Source organism: Cuculus canorus, chromosome 2 (genome assembly GCF_017976375.1).
Source record: "Cuculus canorus isolate bCucCan1 chromosome 2, bCucCan1.pri, whole genome shotgun sequence".
In the NCBI taxonomy this organism is placed as follows: domain Eukaryota; kingdom Metazoa; phylum Chordata; class Aves; order Cuculiformes; family Cuculidae; genus Cuculus; species Cuculus canorus.
This window is the reverse complement of record NC_071402.1, coordinates 126,525,002-126,538,266: the sequence shown is the minus strand read 5'-3', so window position 1 is coordinate 126,538,266 and position 13,265 is coordinate 126,525,002. Positions and strand designations below refer to the sequence as shown.

Here is a 13,265-nt window from a genome sequence, read left to right as displayed (position 1 = left end):
AAAAGCATGGCAGCAGATTAGGCGAGGAGCTGAGAGACCCAAGCCATCCTCACAACTAGCAGGAAGTGGCTGTTTGCCTGTGTTCCTCACGTGGTGGGAGTCGGGGGCTGCCCTGACTCCTGCCTCTGTCCCAGTGAGCTGCTCACACCCCTTTCGTCTGCCTCCCTCTCCCCTATCTTAACACAAATCCCCTCTCCTACACCCAGGACAGCAGCACGCCCCGAGAGCAGTTATGCAACAGAGCGCACAGAAAGCTTACACCAAAACTCCGTAAGGAAGGTCAGGGGCAGTGGCACAACGCGGAGGCCCACACATCCATCCATGTGCTCCGCCTCTCAAGGCCAAGTCCCTGACTGGAATCCCATAAAAAAAGAACAATGGAAATCACATGCATGAGGTTATAAGTTATTTCTGTTGGTTTTTTTTAATAGGAAGTTTTGATGAGTGAGTTAGTTACAGAGACAACTTTTGAGTAGTGATCAGCAAAAGACGACTTCCCCATTTACAAACATGCATCATTCCCAGAAGCAGAGTAAGATGCTTCCACCCTCCCATAGGACATTTCAATATACACCAGTGCAAGGCTCGGGCAGTACCATCAGCTTCATTTAATAGACAAGATACACACACCAATGGCTCCGCGTGCCAGGCTCTCCAGCACTCTCAGTGTATGCCAAGGCACCACAGTGCTATTCTGCAAAGTCCACTTCCTCAGGCAAAGCTTAACTGATGGGAGTTTTTAAAGACCTCTAAGGCAACCTGCTGAAGTCCATGTGGGAACAGAGCAGAAAATGGAACCCAGGACTCCCACCCTCCAGCTAAGCTGCTGGTCCTGGCTACTGATGCCCCCTCCACACACAAGTGCCTGCTTGTTTGTCTGTCAACCATTGCAGAGTCTTATCTAAAAGCACCAATATTCCACCCTCCTGGAGCACCATCTTCCTAAGCCCATATTTACAGGGATCCCTGCTGCATTTCTGTCCCATCCACAAGATTACAAAATATACAATTAAAAAAAGGCAAAGCAGTTCAAAGCACAAAGTGCTTTACTAGCACTTTGCCATTAGTCAAGGAAACAATAAAAACATGTGCACTCAAATGAGTAATATGATCCCACTTCATGTGGAGCGCAGCAGGGACACCTCACAGCAAAAGGCATCCCCGCTCCTCAGAGAGGAAGTTCAGAAGACAATTTAAACCTGAACTTGCTAAGGCGAGTAAAAACTTAACTAGAAAACAGAGAAATGCTGAGAAGAGGCATAAATCCCTACAGTGGTCTTAAGTTTCTGAAAAAGAGGGTTTTTTTAGTTCCTGCTGGGTGCAGTTCACATCCATAAAGCCCAACTACACTTAACAAATGAAAACCTAATCACGTACCTCTTTGAGAGCCCTTCATTCCACTTGCTCCAGAGTGAAGGCATTCTGCACATCGTCTTAAATGAGCAAAACATCAACAGCGTTGCAGAATCCTGCATTTCCACAGCCTGCTTGTTTGCTTGCTTACAAAAAGCAGTTTGTACTTTACAGCTTTCTCCCCCGCATACTAATGCAAGCAATCAACCTTCTACCGCCCTGCAGATCTGACAACAACCAGAACAGCTATGTTCAATTTCTGTTCTAGGCTTGTCTTTTTCCCTTCCTCCCCTTCATCCCTTATTTATGTACCTTCTGCTGCAGACACACCTCAGTGAGCCTGCAGAGCAGTAGGACAGCTGGTAGCAGAGCAGAGTGTTCACCCCAGGTGTGCTGAGTCGACCTTCACCCCCATAACCTCTGGCTGGACTGCAGGAAGCACTCAGTTGAGTGGTTCTGCTGCTACTTCAAACACACCAATGCTACATTGCAGAGCTACAGAAGAAAGCACAGGACAGAGCAATAACCGGACACTCAGCAAAGCTCCTATACATTCCCACCTAAAGCATAAAACCCATACAATGCAACATAAAGGACTAGTGGGAAAAATCTGGGTTGTTGCATAGTTTGAGCTTTTACAGAAGACTCTGTCATTTCCAAATTAATGTTTGATGAAGCAAACAGCCTTTGCGCAACATCAAATCTTCCTTTGTCAGTGAGAGTAGATACCAAAGGACTGCTCAGCGCCACGGTGCCATCAGCTGCAGCAATGTTAGGCTGTATTTATGAGAGAGCAAAAGACAGACATATTAAAAAGGTTTTCCAAGTAGTGCTGTTCTTGCCATCACACGGCTCAGTTCTTTCTTACAAACCCACTGGAGAGCTTACAAGGCAGCTGCAAAAGGGCAAGATCTCCCTCACCGTTAGCCTTGACAAGTACAGTGTACTCATCCCAAACCAAAGCTTTATGGCACTCTTTAGGGAGAAACATCTCCCCTACCACTTTTTTCCCCAGTCTAACTTCTCTCACTGCAGATCAGACTTAACTCACTCTTACTCTGAGCAAACAGCAGCATTGCCCTTGCCCTACATATTTAAAGATTTTTACCTGTATTTTGTCAGTGAGCTTAAAAAGCTTGAAAAAAAAAAAGAAAAAAAAAAAAAAAAAGCCCTGCCCCACTCCTTCAGCAATTTCCACAAATGGCCTCAGAGTTTTGGAACTTCAGGATCTGCCAAGGCCCAAACACTGCTGCCATCAAAGTGAAATTTCTGTTTCCCAAAGGCATGTGATTGCTGTTATTGAGACTTTAAAATGGGCCAGAGAGACTATTACTAAACTAAAATTTGAGCTTAACTTATAATTTTCATTTGTCTGATATCTCTCAAACACAGAAACCTTTGAGAAACTCAGTATCCACCTGCACTAAATTACCTGCATCGCCTGCCACCATCAGACTCTGACCTTGCCTAAGCAATGCCTACAGCTGAAATTTGCACTGGAGCTTGACATCTTCTTTATTGGGTGAGAAACACAATAAGGCAGAAAGCAGAGTCATTACTTACACAGCCACATTTTGATTACTCACCAAACAACACAATGCCGGAACAACCTGAAGATCACAGCAAGCACGCAGCAGGACAAGAGTGTAATCAGATAGCTCTGTGAAGGAAACATTAAAAGGGAAAGATTGTTTCCACTGAAAACTGCACCAGGCTGGCTGCTGGAAAGGAGACTTCCTTAACAGTGAGTTCTGTTATGGGGTTCGCCTGCTGAGCAAAGACAGAAGTTGCATTTTTGAGGCCCACTCACAAGCACAGCATCTTGCGAAATGGATACTGGAGACCAAAACGACTGAGGACAGTTGTCACAAGTGCTCTGCTGGACGTTTGGAAGAGGCTGATCCAGCCCTTTCCTGCTTCCCAGAGAGCAGACTACAATGGGTTGAGTGATGGGTGCATGCCCCACAGTGACTATTCCAGCCCTAGAGAAAAGGCAGCTCATAGGAAACGGGATTTTTCCTCCCTGTCATTCTTGCCTCCTCCCTAAGCACCTCCTTGGTGTTTCACTTTGAGTCTGCAAGCTGGGTGAATGATTGAGGCCGCCAACAAAACAAGAACCTCTGCTCTCAAACTCCATACAAGATGGTGACTTCAGCAAAAACACGGTTTGGGAGGAATGAAATAGCTGAGACTGCCTTGGGGCAGGAAGACGGACCAAATGATCCCTGTGGTGCCCTTCAACACTGCAACTCAAAGGCTGTAATTCCTAATAGAAGCAACAGGCATAAAACAGCTTTGGATTCTTGATCCAGCTACATTTACGCCTGGACATTAGCAGCAGACATTGTGTCCAAAGCCAGGTGATAATGCGACACACTCAATTAACTGCACCCTGCTGTTAATAGCATCTGATAAGTGTTACCACATCAGCAGGTTTCTGTTTTCTATTTCTCTTCTGTCTCCACAAACGAGTTAAGCTTTCCTACCCCCTGTGTGTATATGGATACACACTGACATTTTGCTGCACAGTGCCACATCTCACTAATCCACACTGGACTTCCCTTCGTTATCTTAACATCAGGAAATGAAAAAGCCAAGAAAGTCTGTCTTAAGCTTTGCAGGTAGCTTTTAATTAACACTGTAGTGCCAACTAGATAGTGAGAATGGCATTTGTTTGACATTTAATCTCCTTTTTCAGCAGCTACAAAACAACCCTCTAATTGCAGTCTGTCTGTTAAATTCATTTTTTGCCAAATATAGTTCACACCTCAACAATTCCACGCGGTTATACAGAAGGCAACACCTAATTTGTAATTCTCAGTATTTTGGTGGGAAGAGCTCTGGTATGCGATAAGAACAGAAATTAGCTTGCTGAACTGGAAATGCCCACACTCAGCAGAAAGTGGAGTTCATAGAATCATAAAATGGCTTAGGTTGGAAGGAACCTTAAAGATCATCCAGTTCCAACCCGCTGCCATGGGCAGGGACACCTTCCACCAGGCTGCCCAAGGCCCATCCAACCTGGCCTTTAGCACCTCCAGGGCTGGGGCATCCACAGCATCCCTGGGCAACCTGTGCCAGTGCCTCACCACCATCATCAGCGTGAAGAATTTCTTCCTAATGTATAATCCAAATCTTCCCCCTTCCAATTGAAAGCCACTTCCCCTTGTCCTGCCACTGTCTGCCCTTGGAAAAAGTGCCTCCCCAGCTTTCCTGGAGCCCCTGCAGGTTCTGGAAGGCCATTATAAGGTCCCCTTGAAGTCTTCTCTTCTACAGGCTGAACAACTCCAACTCTCTCAGCCTGTCCTCATAGCAGAGGTGCTTCAGCCCTCTGATCATCTTCATGGCCCTCCTCTGGACCTGTTCCAACACTTCCATATCCTTCTTATGTTGGGTGAACATGTATTTTACAAGCAAAATCTGGCTGTGATTGAAGGGTAAATTTAATTCACAAGCAGGAATGCTAAGCTTGGTATATGGAACTCATAAAAAAGAACAGAACAAATTTAAGTTCGCTCAGCTCACCAACTGCTCAAAAAGGGCCACAAATGCTTTAACACAGAGGAGGCTTCTAAAATGAAGTCTCTTCTTTGTTCATAACATACCAGCGATAGCACTGATGAGGAGGTGAGCAGCTGACAAGAGTTCTCCATCCTGAGGCTGATATGTCTGCAACAACAGCTCACTCGGTAAACTGCACCCTAAGAGTTGCAAGATGTCAAGGAGGCTTTGTTGTTGAGCAGGGTTTAACTCCTTCAGATCTGGCTTGTCTCCTGCATAGATATCATCTAACTGGAAACAATAGAATAAGTAAAACTCCTTAAAAAGAGAAAATCTCAAGCAAAAGTGAATTTTTTATTCTGAAATTACGTTTAGGAGTCAAGTAAAAGTTTCTTCATCTTACCACATCCTCCAGGGCAGTTACCATTTCTTCATGGAGCAAGAGTTCACAAAGAGTTTTATATAAAGCTCTTTGCTTGTCCTCCGGCAGCTTCACAAAGGGCTGGAATTGAGTCTTCAACCGTGACAGATCTTTCCCGAGAAAGGAGTAAAAAGTAAAAGTAAGTATTCCTACACAAATGCCAATAAAAACAGGTAACATTTTTTGCTGCACTTTTCATTTATCACCACATCTTGACATCCTGATCTCCATCAGCACAAGTTATAATGCAAGGCTGGAACACATCTGATTGTTTTTCCCTAATGAGCCAATGAAGCACCAATGAAAATGCTAAAAAAACAAGAGCAGCTACCAAGGAACAACATTTGGTGTTGAATATATTTAATACTTTAGAAGTCAGTATTCCAGTATTAACTGAACTAACTGCTTACTGTTTCTCACTTGAAAGTTCATCTCCAGGGAATGTTCATTTATAAGGCAGAAGGAAGAGTTCTGCTCATAACTTAACTTCTTAATCTGTGGGTTGATTTGAATTACAAAGTCAATGGAATGAGTCCACACACAGAATTCAGAGTTCTTATTGCAACCCTAAAGTGTTATTGTCCTCATATTTTATCAGGTGCATCAAAGAATTACAGCCCTTTACCCCAATCTAATTGTTATTACAAAAATCAGGACAAAATCTCCTTCGTGACTGAAATATTGAACCCATTACAATGAATACAACTGCAGCCCAAGAGGGTTCACTGCACTTTTCCCACAATTCAACTATGACACTAAACCAAAATGTTTTATAACATCAAATTGCCACTTTGCGAAAATAAAATAAGTTTTTGAGTCAATAATGCCAACTGGAAGGTCAGAATGTGTTTTTCCACATTCAAAAAATACGGGATTGCAAGCATTCTTAACCTTGTTGAAAAGAACCTTCCCTTCATTTCACTCTGGTCAAGAAACATGGTCTCTTGAAAGATGCCTTTTATATCCAAGAATAACTTCATTGAAAGAAAAAAAAGAGCCCAGCCACAGGCAGATATTTTTTGTACCTGATGTAATCATATGACTGTCCATACAAAATCAGAAGAGGAAAATAACTTTAAACTGCTTCAGTAGAAACAATTATTTTTTTAGTTTTTTAGTCAAGAAAGAGTTCAGGTTAATTCATGAAAAGAAATCCTCGAGCCTTTTAAACAAGAAGGGCACAAATGCATTTCAAGCTTAAACAAAGCAAAACAGCGGCATACCACTCTTTCACAAATAAGTGTTTTTCCGATACACACGAAGACACAGTTATTCCTTTCAAACAAGCCTAGACTGGAGAATGACAGAATTCATTTCAGGACAAATCTATTTTGGTCACAGTTGGGTCTATTGAACAACCATGGACAAAGGGTGAAATTTAAAGATAACAGAAGTGATGTTCATCATTAGAACAAGCTGCCAGAACTCTAAGAACTGAAGAAAAGTAAGGTTCTGAGGCCCTGATTTGTTTTCCCCTTTTTCACTTCTCTGATGACAATCCTGCCCCTTCCTTCCACATCCTTACAATAAATCAGTTGTGCCTGGCTCATTATACCAATTTACAAACTTACACTTAAATCACACTTTAATTTCAGCAGCCTTACTGAACACCGAAGATTTCTATAAAGCTTCTCAGAAAATAACAAGGTTAACTGAAGGTGGGGGGAGGTGTCTTAGCAATTTTTGAGACTTAAAATGACCTTTAACTGAGGAGCCTTACTGAAAGTATTTTCCAAATAACGAAAAAAAATATTTTCAGTGATCCTTTCTGAATGAAAGTATAAATAATCACTAACCATACAGAGCTTATCTGGAATGTAACAGAAACAGCATGAAAACATAATTCTGTAAGATCATATTTAAGACAAAGAGTTTCAGGATGTTCCTAGGGAACAGTCCACTGGAAATACTCATTGCAAATGTAAATTCTTCTATTCTTTCAGTGCATTCCCCCAAGAGTTCCTGATAAGGGCTATTAAAATGAACTAACATAATGTCTTATGTACTATTGTACCAGATTATTTCCTCCTATCATGTTCCTTAACTCGCTGTAAGGTAATCACGTAAAGTGTTTCTGGTAATACCTTGTTTCAATACACTTAAAGAAGCGTAGCTGGGAATGAGGTTTTTAGCCCCTGAGTACACTTCATTATCAACAGCATCTGGCTGATAGAGAAATGAGGCGTTTCTGAATAGTGCTGAATGGGGATAAGCTGAGTCTTCTGTGCTTTCTTTTTCAAAGCCTCCTTGCTGTTCATCCAGCAGACAGAATTCTGTAATTAGAAATTAAATTAAAAAATTAATTAGTAAAATACATAAGCAATTACCAAATGAGATGCTTAGCTTATATTATCTAGTGTTCTCGCATGTGATTTCTCCATATCTCATCTCTTCTGAATTGGAAGAATGCCAGTGGTTGTCTGCATGTGAATTACCGAGCCCTCTTGTTTGGTACTATGTACAAAAGGTCCTGTGGTGCAGTCACCAACTACAAAATGTGGCACCAGCTCCTGTAAGGTAACGTAGGCAGTAAATTGTCTGAAAACTTCTCACCAACACCACAAACCTGAACGCTGCATATGAGAGATGCAGGTATGAATTCTTCACATTTTCTACCACTTATGAGATGTGCTGCAACATGGGCTACAGGAACCCTCATAGAACTTCTTCTGGTCATGGAACTGATACTCCACTTTCTGAGCCAAGCCACAGATCCACCCTCAAGATCTCCAGACAAGCAGAAAACAGGAGGCTTTTCAAAGTCTCTAAAGGGCTTCACCCAGCCATATTCACTAGCAGAATCACTCTGCAATATACTGTCTCACTGCAGTAACTTCATGGAGAAAACACACTCTGGCTGGGTCTTCATGAGCACTGCGCTGCCTCCCCCAGACAGGACTGCTCATTTCCTGCCACCTCAATGCCCCCAGCCTGGTGGAGCGAAGGGACAACCGGAGGGTACACAGTGACCCACTGTAAGAGTTATGCTGAGAAATATGTAATATCAAGTTCTGTGCTCAACTTTGCCCAAATGATGCAGAATATAATGGAACCCTATGTATTATTTTGATCACCTTTTATCGGCTCAAATGCAAAACTGGAGATGGTTCCCCTGGCACTCTGCAGCAGGTCCTAGGAGAGCGTAGGCAGGCTAGCAAGAGGATCACAACTTTAAGTAACACCTGACAGCAAAGGGAAAATAAATTTAACTAATCAAGCACAGGGTTCACATGCACTAGGCACAAAACCTAAATATAGCCTTCCTGCAGTTGTAAGAGTCTGTCTCACCAAATTAAGGACATTCAAAGCAGATGAGAAAGCATGGCGAACACTCCAGCAGCAAAAAGCTTTTTCAAAGGGAGAGCAGACAAAGAAATCTCTGCCACACAGAAAGAAAGACGAGAGACCTTTATGTCTGCATAACCCTTCATAGAGAAGGGTGAGCTACAGAGGAGCAGAAAGAGATTAACACAAATCAAAGAACTTCCTGAAGCAACAAGACTCCAAACAGCAACTAAGGTACCATAAGGCCAACACGCTCATGTTACTTCCATGGATAATAACAAGGCTTTCTCATGACCCCTGAAGGAGGAATAAAGTGCTAACAAATTACCTGCCCTCCTATGGCAGAATGATGCTAATGAGGGAAATCAACACACTGCATCACGTGAAAAATTCTAAGAGATAGACTCATGGAATGGTTTGGGTTGGAAGGGACCTTAAAGATCATCCAGTTCCAACTCCCCTGCCAGGGGCAGGGACGCCTCCCACCAGACCAGGCTGCTCAAGACCCCATCCAACCTGGCCTTGAACACCTCCAGGGATGGGGCATCCACAGCTTCCTGGGCAACCTGTGCCAGTGCCTCACCACCCTCAGCGCGAAGAATTTCTTCCTAACGTTTAATCCAAATCTGCCCCTCTCCAATTTAAAGCCATTCCCCCTTGTCCTATCACTCCATGCCCTTGTAAAAAGACCCTCCCCAGCTTTCCTGGAGCCCCCTTCAGGCAGTGAAAGATCACTATAAGGTCTCCCTGAAGCCTTCTCTTCTCCAGGCTGAACAACTCAGACTCTCTTGCCTGTCCTCATAGCAGAGGTGCTCCAGCCCTTCAGTCATCTTCATAGCCCTCCTCTAGATCTGCTCCAACATTTCCATATCCTTCTTTTGTTGGAGATTCCAGAACTGGACATAGTACTCCAGGTGGGGTCTCACAAGAGCAGAATAGATATAGACCCTGCTGTTTAATCTTGTAACACAATTCAGAGGAAAGTACAGGACTGAAAGTTTTTTTTATTAATAGAACTGTTAATTAATTTTTATCTCATTAATTTTGTCATACTCTTGTAAAAAAAAAGGGAAGGGAAAATAAGTGAATGACAGAATATACACAATACTGTGGTATTTTCTCTATCAAATTCTATTGCATCCATCAATGACAAACCTCCAGCAGCACACTTAGATCTTGTTAGTTATTCGGAAACATTAGCAAAAATGTAAGAAAACCAGAGCTGATCAAGGAAAACAATCAAAGGCAAAGAGACTGCTTTGAGGAGAGAAGCTGAAAAGATTAGGAGTGTTTAATTTACAGACATTTAAGAGGAAGCAAGTCACACATATTTATCAATGAACCTGAGAAAGCAAATCAGCTGGGTGCTACTATAGCTCCTGTTTAGTGAGGCAAGAACAAGAGGACTTGGAGCGTAACTCTAGAGGCAAAAAGCTGCAAAGTCTTTAACAGGGACAGCTTTTGCATGTAGTGGAAAATTAGCCTGTAGAAATCAAACAGAATGATTACAGGAAAACATTACGGTACTGGAATTAGAAAAGGATTAGAGCATTTTTTCTTTTTTTTTATTTATAAAACAAAACCATTCTTCCTTACAGAATAACTCAAACACCACCCCTAGCAAAGAAAACAAACCAAATGAAACTCCTGACTTGCACTTTATGCCATAATTAACTGTGAAGAAAGACTCATTATGTTACCGGTCACCTCAGTCTCGCATGAAAGGAATTTAGTTTCTGGCTTTAACTTCAATGACTATTTTTATTTCCATAAACAGAAACTGATCACTACTGAGATATAAGGCTAGGCTCCGCCACACTTATTCTTGCTGGTAAATCCCTGATTTTATTGTTAGTTCCTCCACTTTACCTTCTCAGTGGCACTCAGGCAAGGGAAGATAGCACAACTTAGAAAAAAAAAAGAAGCAAGACATAAGGTGGTTAGAGATAAAACATGAAATAAATTGTGCTGGTTTTGAAGCCTAAAATACCTAACATTAAATATGGAAAAAAAACGTGAAGGAAGAAGCAGAAGTGGAAAAAATGCAGTGAAATGTATATAATTAACAAGACCCACGTATTATCAGCTAGCAGGACACAGGAATTTCCATCTAGAAATCACACAAGTAGGTTACCAGCTATTAACATACGCAGTCAGATGACCTTAATTGCACCTGTTTACTCTGAATAACAATTTTATTATGACCATGAAATCAACGCCCCCTGGTATATCTCTGTGTTCAGTCTACATCAGAGCAATTCCACACTTCAGAAATTCTTTCAGAGGTTATATGATATTGACTCCTATTCCTGAACCTACAGACTTCCTTAATGTCAGAAGTCAGTTGAAGGAGAACGATGGAGAACACCTTCTGCATTTCTTATCCCAATAAGGTGCATCCTGGATTCAAATCTCAACTGCACTTCAATTATTTCTTCAACGTATCTCCTGATTTTCTGCATATAAGTCCTTTCCAACTTTCAGCTCTACACAGTCCATCTGATTTCTTTCTGTCTTGCATAACATCTCTTGAAACCTCCTTTAGGTCAGGGAGTTTAAATGAGGATAGACAAGAAAGAAAAACCCAAGTGATTCTGCAGAGCAGAATTAGAACTCCCCCCAAAGCCAATTTCAACATTTTTTTTTTAACTTGACACCTGGAAGTATTCAACCTGAAATAAGTAATGCATAACCAGAAAACGTTACAAGGACACTTCTGCAAACATTCTGGGAAGAATCTATATAAGAAAGTGCAAAATAGACAGAAAAAAATTAAATTCCAGTCCTAGACTTCATGAATCATTCTCTTCTTAGCATGACTATTGCCTACACGTTCCTGGTTGACTGTCAAATTTATATTCAGTTCACTCTCCCTGCCAACCGGTGAAGGCAACAGCACAGGCTGAGGGCCAGCTAGCTAAAAGCAAAATTGCAGGAAAAGACCTGGATAACAAATTTGTGAGGATCAGCATCATGCCCTTGCAGCTATTTTGCTGCACACTGGGCTGTCCTGACAAGAGTGTAGCTAGCAGATCGATGAAAGTGATTTTTCAATTTGGGAGACTGCATTCAGAGTGCTGTGTCCAGTTTTGGACTCACCAGTACAAGATAAACATTCCTGTACTGCAGCGAACTAGCAAACAGTCACGAATACTGCTGGAGGCTGGAGAACGTTGTGTACGAGAAGAAGCTGAGAGGTTGGGCTTGTCCAGCCTGGAGAAAACATTGCTAAGGGAGAACCTTGTTGCTATCTACAACTACCCAATGAAAGCATGAAGAGAAAACATAGACTCTTCTATGTGACAACAGGACAAAAGGCAAGGGACACAAATAAAAGAAATGGAAATTCTCATTAGATATTAAAAGGAAAAAAAAAAAAGCTCACCACGATGGTGGTAAAACATGAGGGCCCCCTGCCCAGAGGGTGATGGAATCTCCACCTCTGGAGATAATCAAAACTTGAACAGACAAGGATATGAACAATCTGATTTAACTCTGAACTTAGATCAAACTCCAAAAGTTGGCCCTGCATTGAGCTGGGGCTTGAGCCTTCTGCAGTCCCCCGAAACCTAAGTTATTCTGAGTTTGCCATTTATTCAAACAAGTGAAAAAGCATTACTAAGTCAGAAGAGCAGCATTTCACAGCACAAGTAACTATGATGGCAATAGAGACCATACAGTACCACCTCACACACAGGAAAAATGCAAAAAACATTGCCCAACAGACAGCTCTGTCTACAGTGAAACTGCGTATTGCAGAAGATGAGCTTTATACTTACCAAACTGGCCACTCTGCTTTATAAACAGTTCAATTACACCATAGGCAATAGTAGTTGCAGGAGGAATTTCAAGGATCACACTGGAGTCCTTCATCATACTTCCACTTTCACTCACTGAAACCTAGAGGAAGATTTATTCATAATTTATCTGATGCAGCTATTGTGCAGCTTAAACACAGAATTAACAAAAGACAAAAACCACAGAGAAGTAATGTGCTTTATTCCTCATGCTGTCTAACTAAAATATGTTGCATTTGACATCTATGAAAGGAATTAGATGAGCAGCGAGGCAGAAACACCGAAACTCTTAGCTACGCTGTCCTAGTACAAAGCCGAGCTACAGGTGCACCTTTTGTAGGAAATGAGCACCTATTTCTATATCCTGCCCTGCCCTCTCCTACCCTGACACCCCTTTTGCCCAGCTGAAGACTGGTACCAGGAAGGTGGCAATAGCACAGAGGACTGTTGAACTGCAACTCTCAGTTTGTTGCTACTGGGCACATGCTGTACACAGAAGTGATTCATCTGCAGCATTAAAAAACCAAACCCTTACAATGAATGAGCAAATGTTTTGACTTGGGCAATTCTTCCTCAATTACTAGGCAATTTTTCAGATATCCTCATAATGCAGTTAAGCTTTATTCCCATATCTGAAAACAAATAGCTTCTCAATAAATATTAAAACTTAATATAGATGCTGCAAACATTTTTGATGAACGATTACTTAGCTTTCCAAATAAATTTGCTTCAGCAATGCCTTTTGCTCTTCAGCTTTCACTGAATTGTTATGTTTGTTTTATGTTCTGCTGGAGGCAGAAATCTACATAGAAGATGAATCACAATTTGACAATATTGATGGAAATCACATTCCAGACTCACATTAAAAGATTGCATCTTTTGCCAGTGAGACAATGGAAAAAGCATTT

The 13,265-nt window shown here is 41.8% G+C and overlaps 1 protein-coding gene across 8 annotated transcripts in view; it reads right to left on the bottom strand.

Annotated features, from left to right (window-relative positions):
* Positions 1-381: 381 nt before the first annotated feature.
* Positions 382-13,265, bottom strand: part of GSDME (gasdermin E) — a 31,574-nt gene continuing 18,690 nt past the window's right edge. For all 8 annotated transcript variants that reach the window (XM_054059817.1, XM_054059815.1, XM_054059814.1 and 5 more), the window contains exons 6-11: positions 12,340-12,460; positions 7,360-7,548; positions 5,258-5,385; positions 4,959-5,145; positions 2,940-3,013; positions 382-2,130 (exon numbers count right to left, since the gene is read on the bottom strand). In XM_054059817.1, coding sequence (XP_053915792.1) covers positions 1,900-2,130; positions 2,940-3,013; positions 4,959-5,145; positions 5,258-5,385; positions 7,360-7,548; positions 12,340-12,460 — 930 coding nt within the window. In that variant the 3' untranslated portion in view covers positions 382-1,899. The remainder of the gene's footprint in view (positions 2,131-2,939; positions 3,014-4,958; positions 5,146-5,257; positions 5,386-7,359; positions 7,549-12,339; positions 12,461-13,265) is intronic.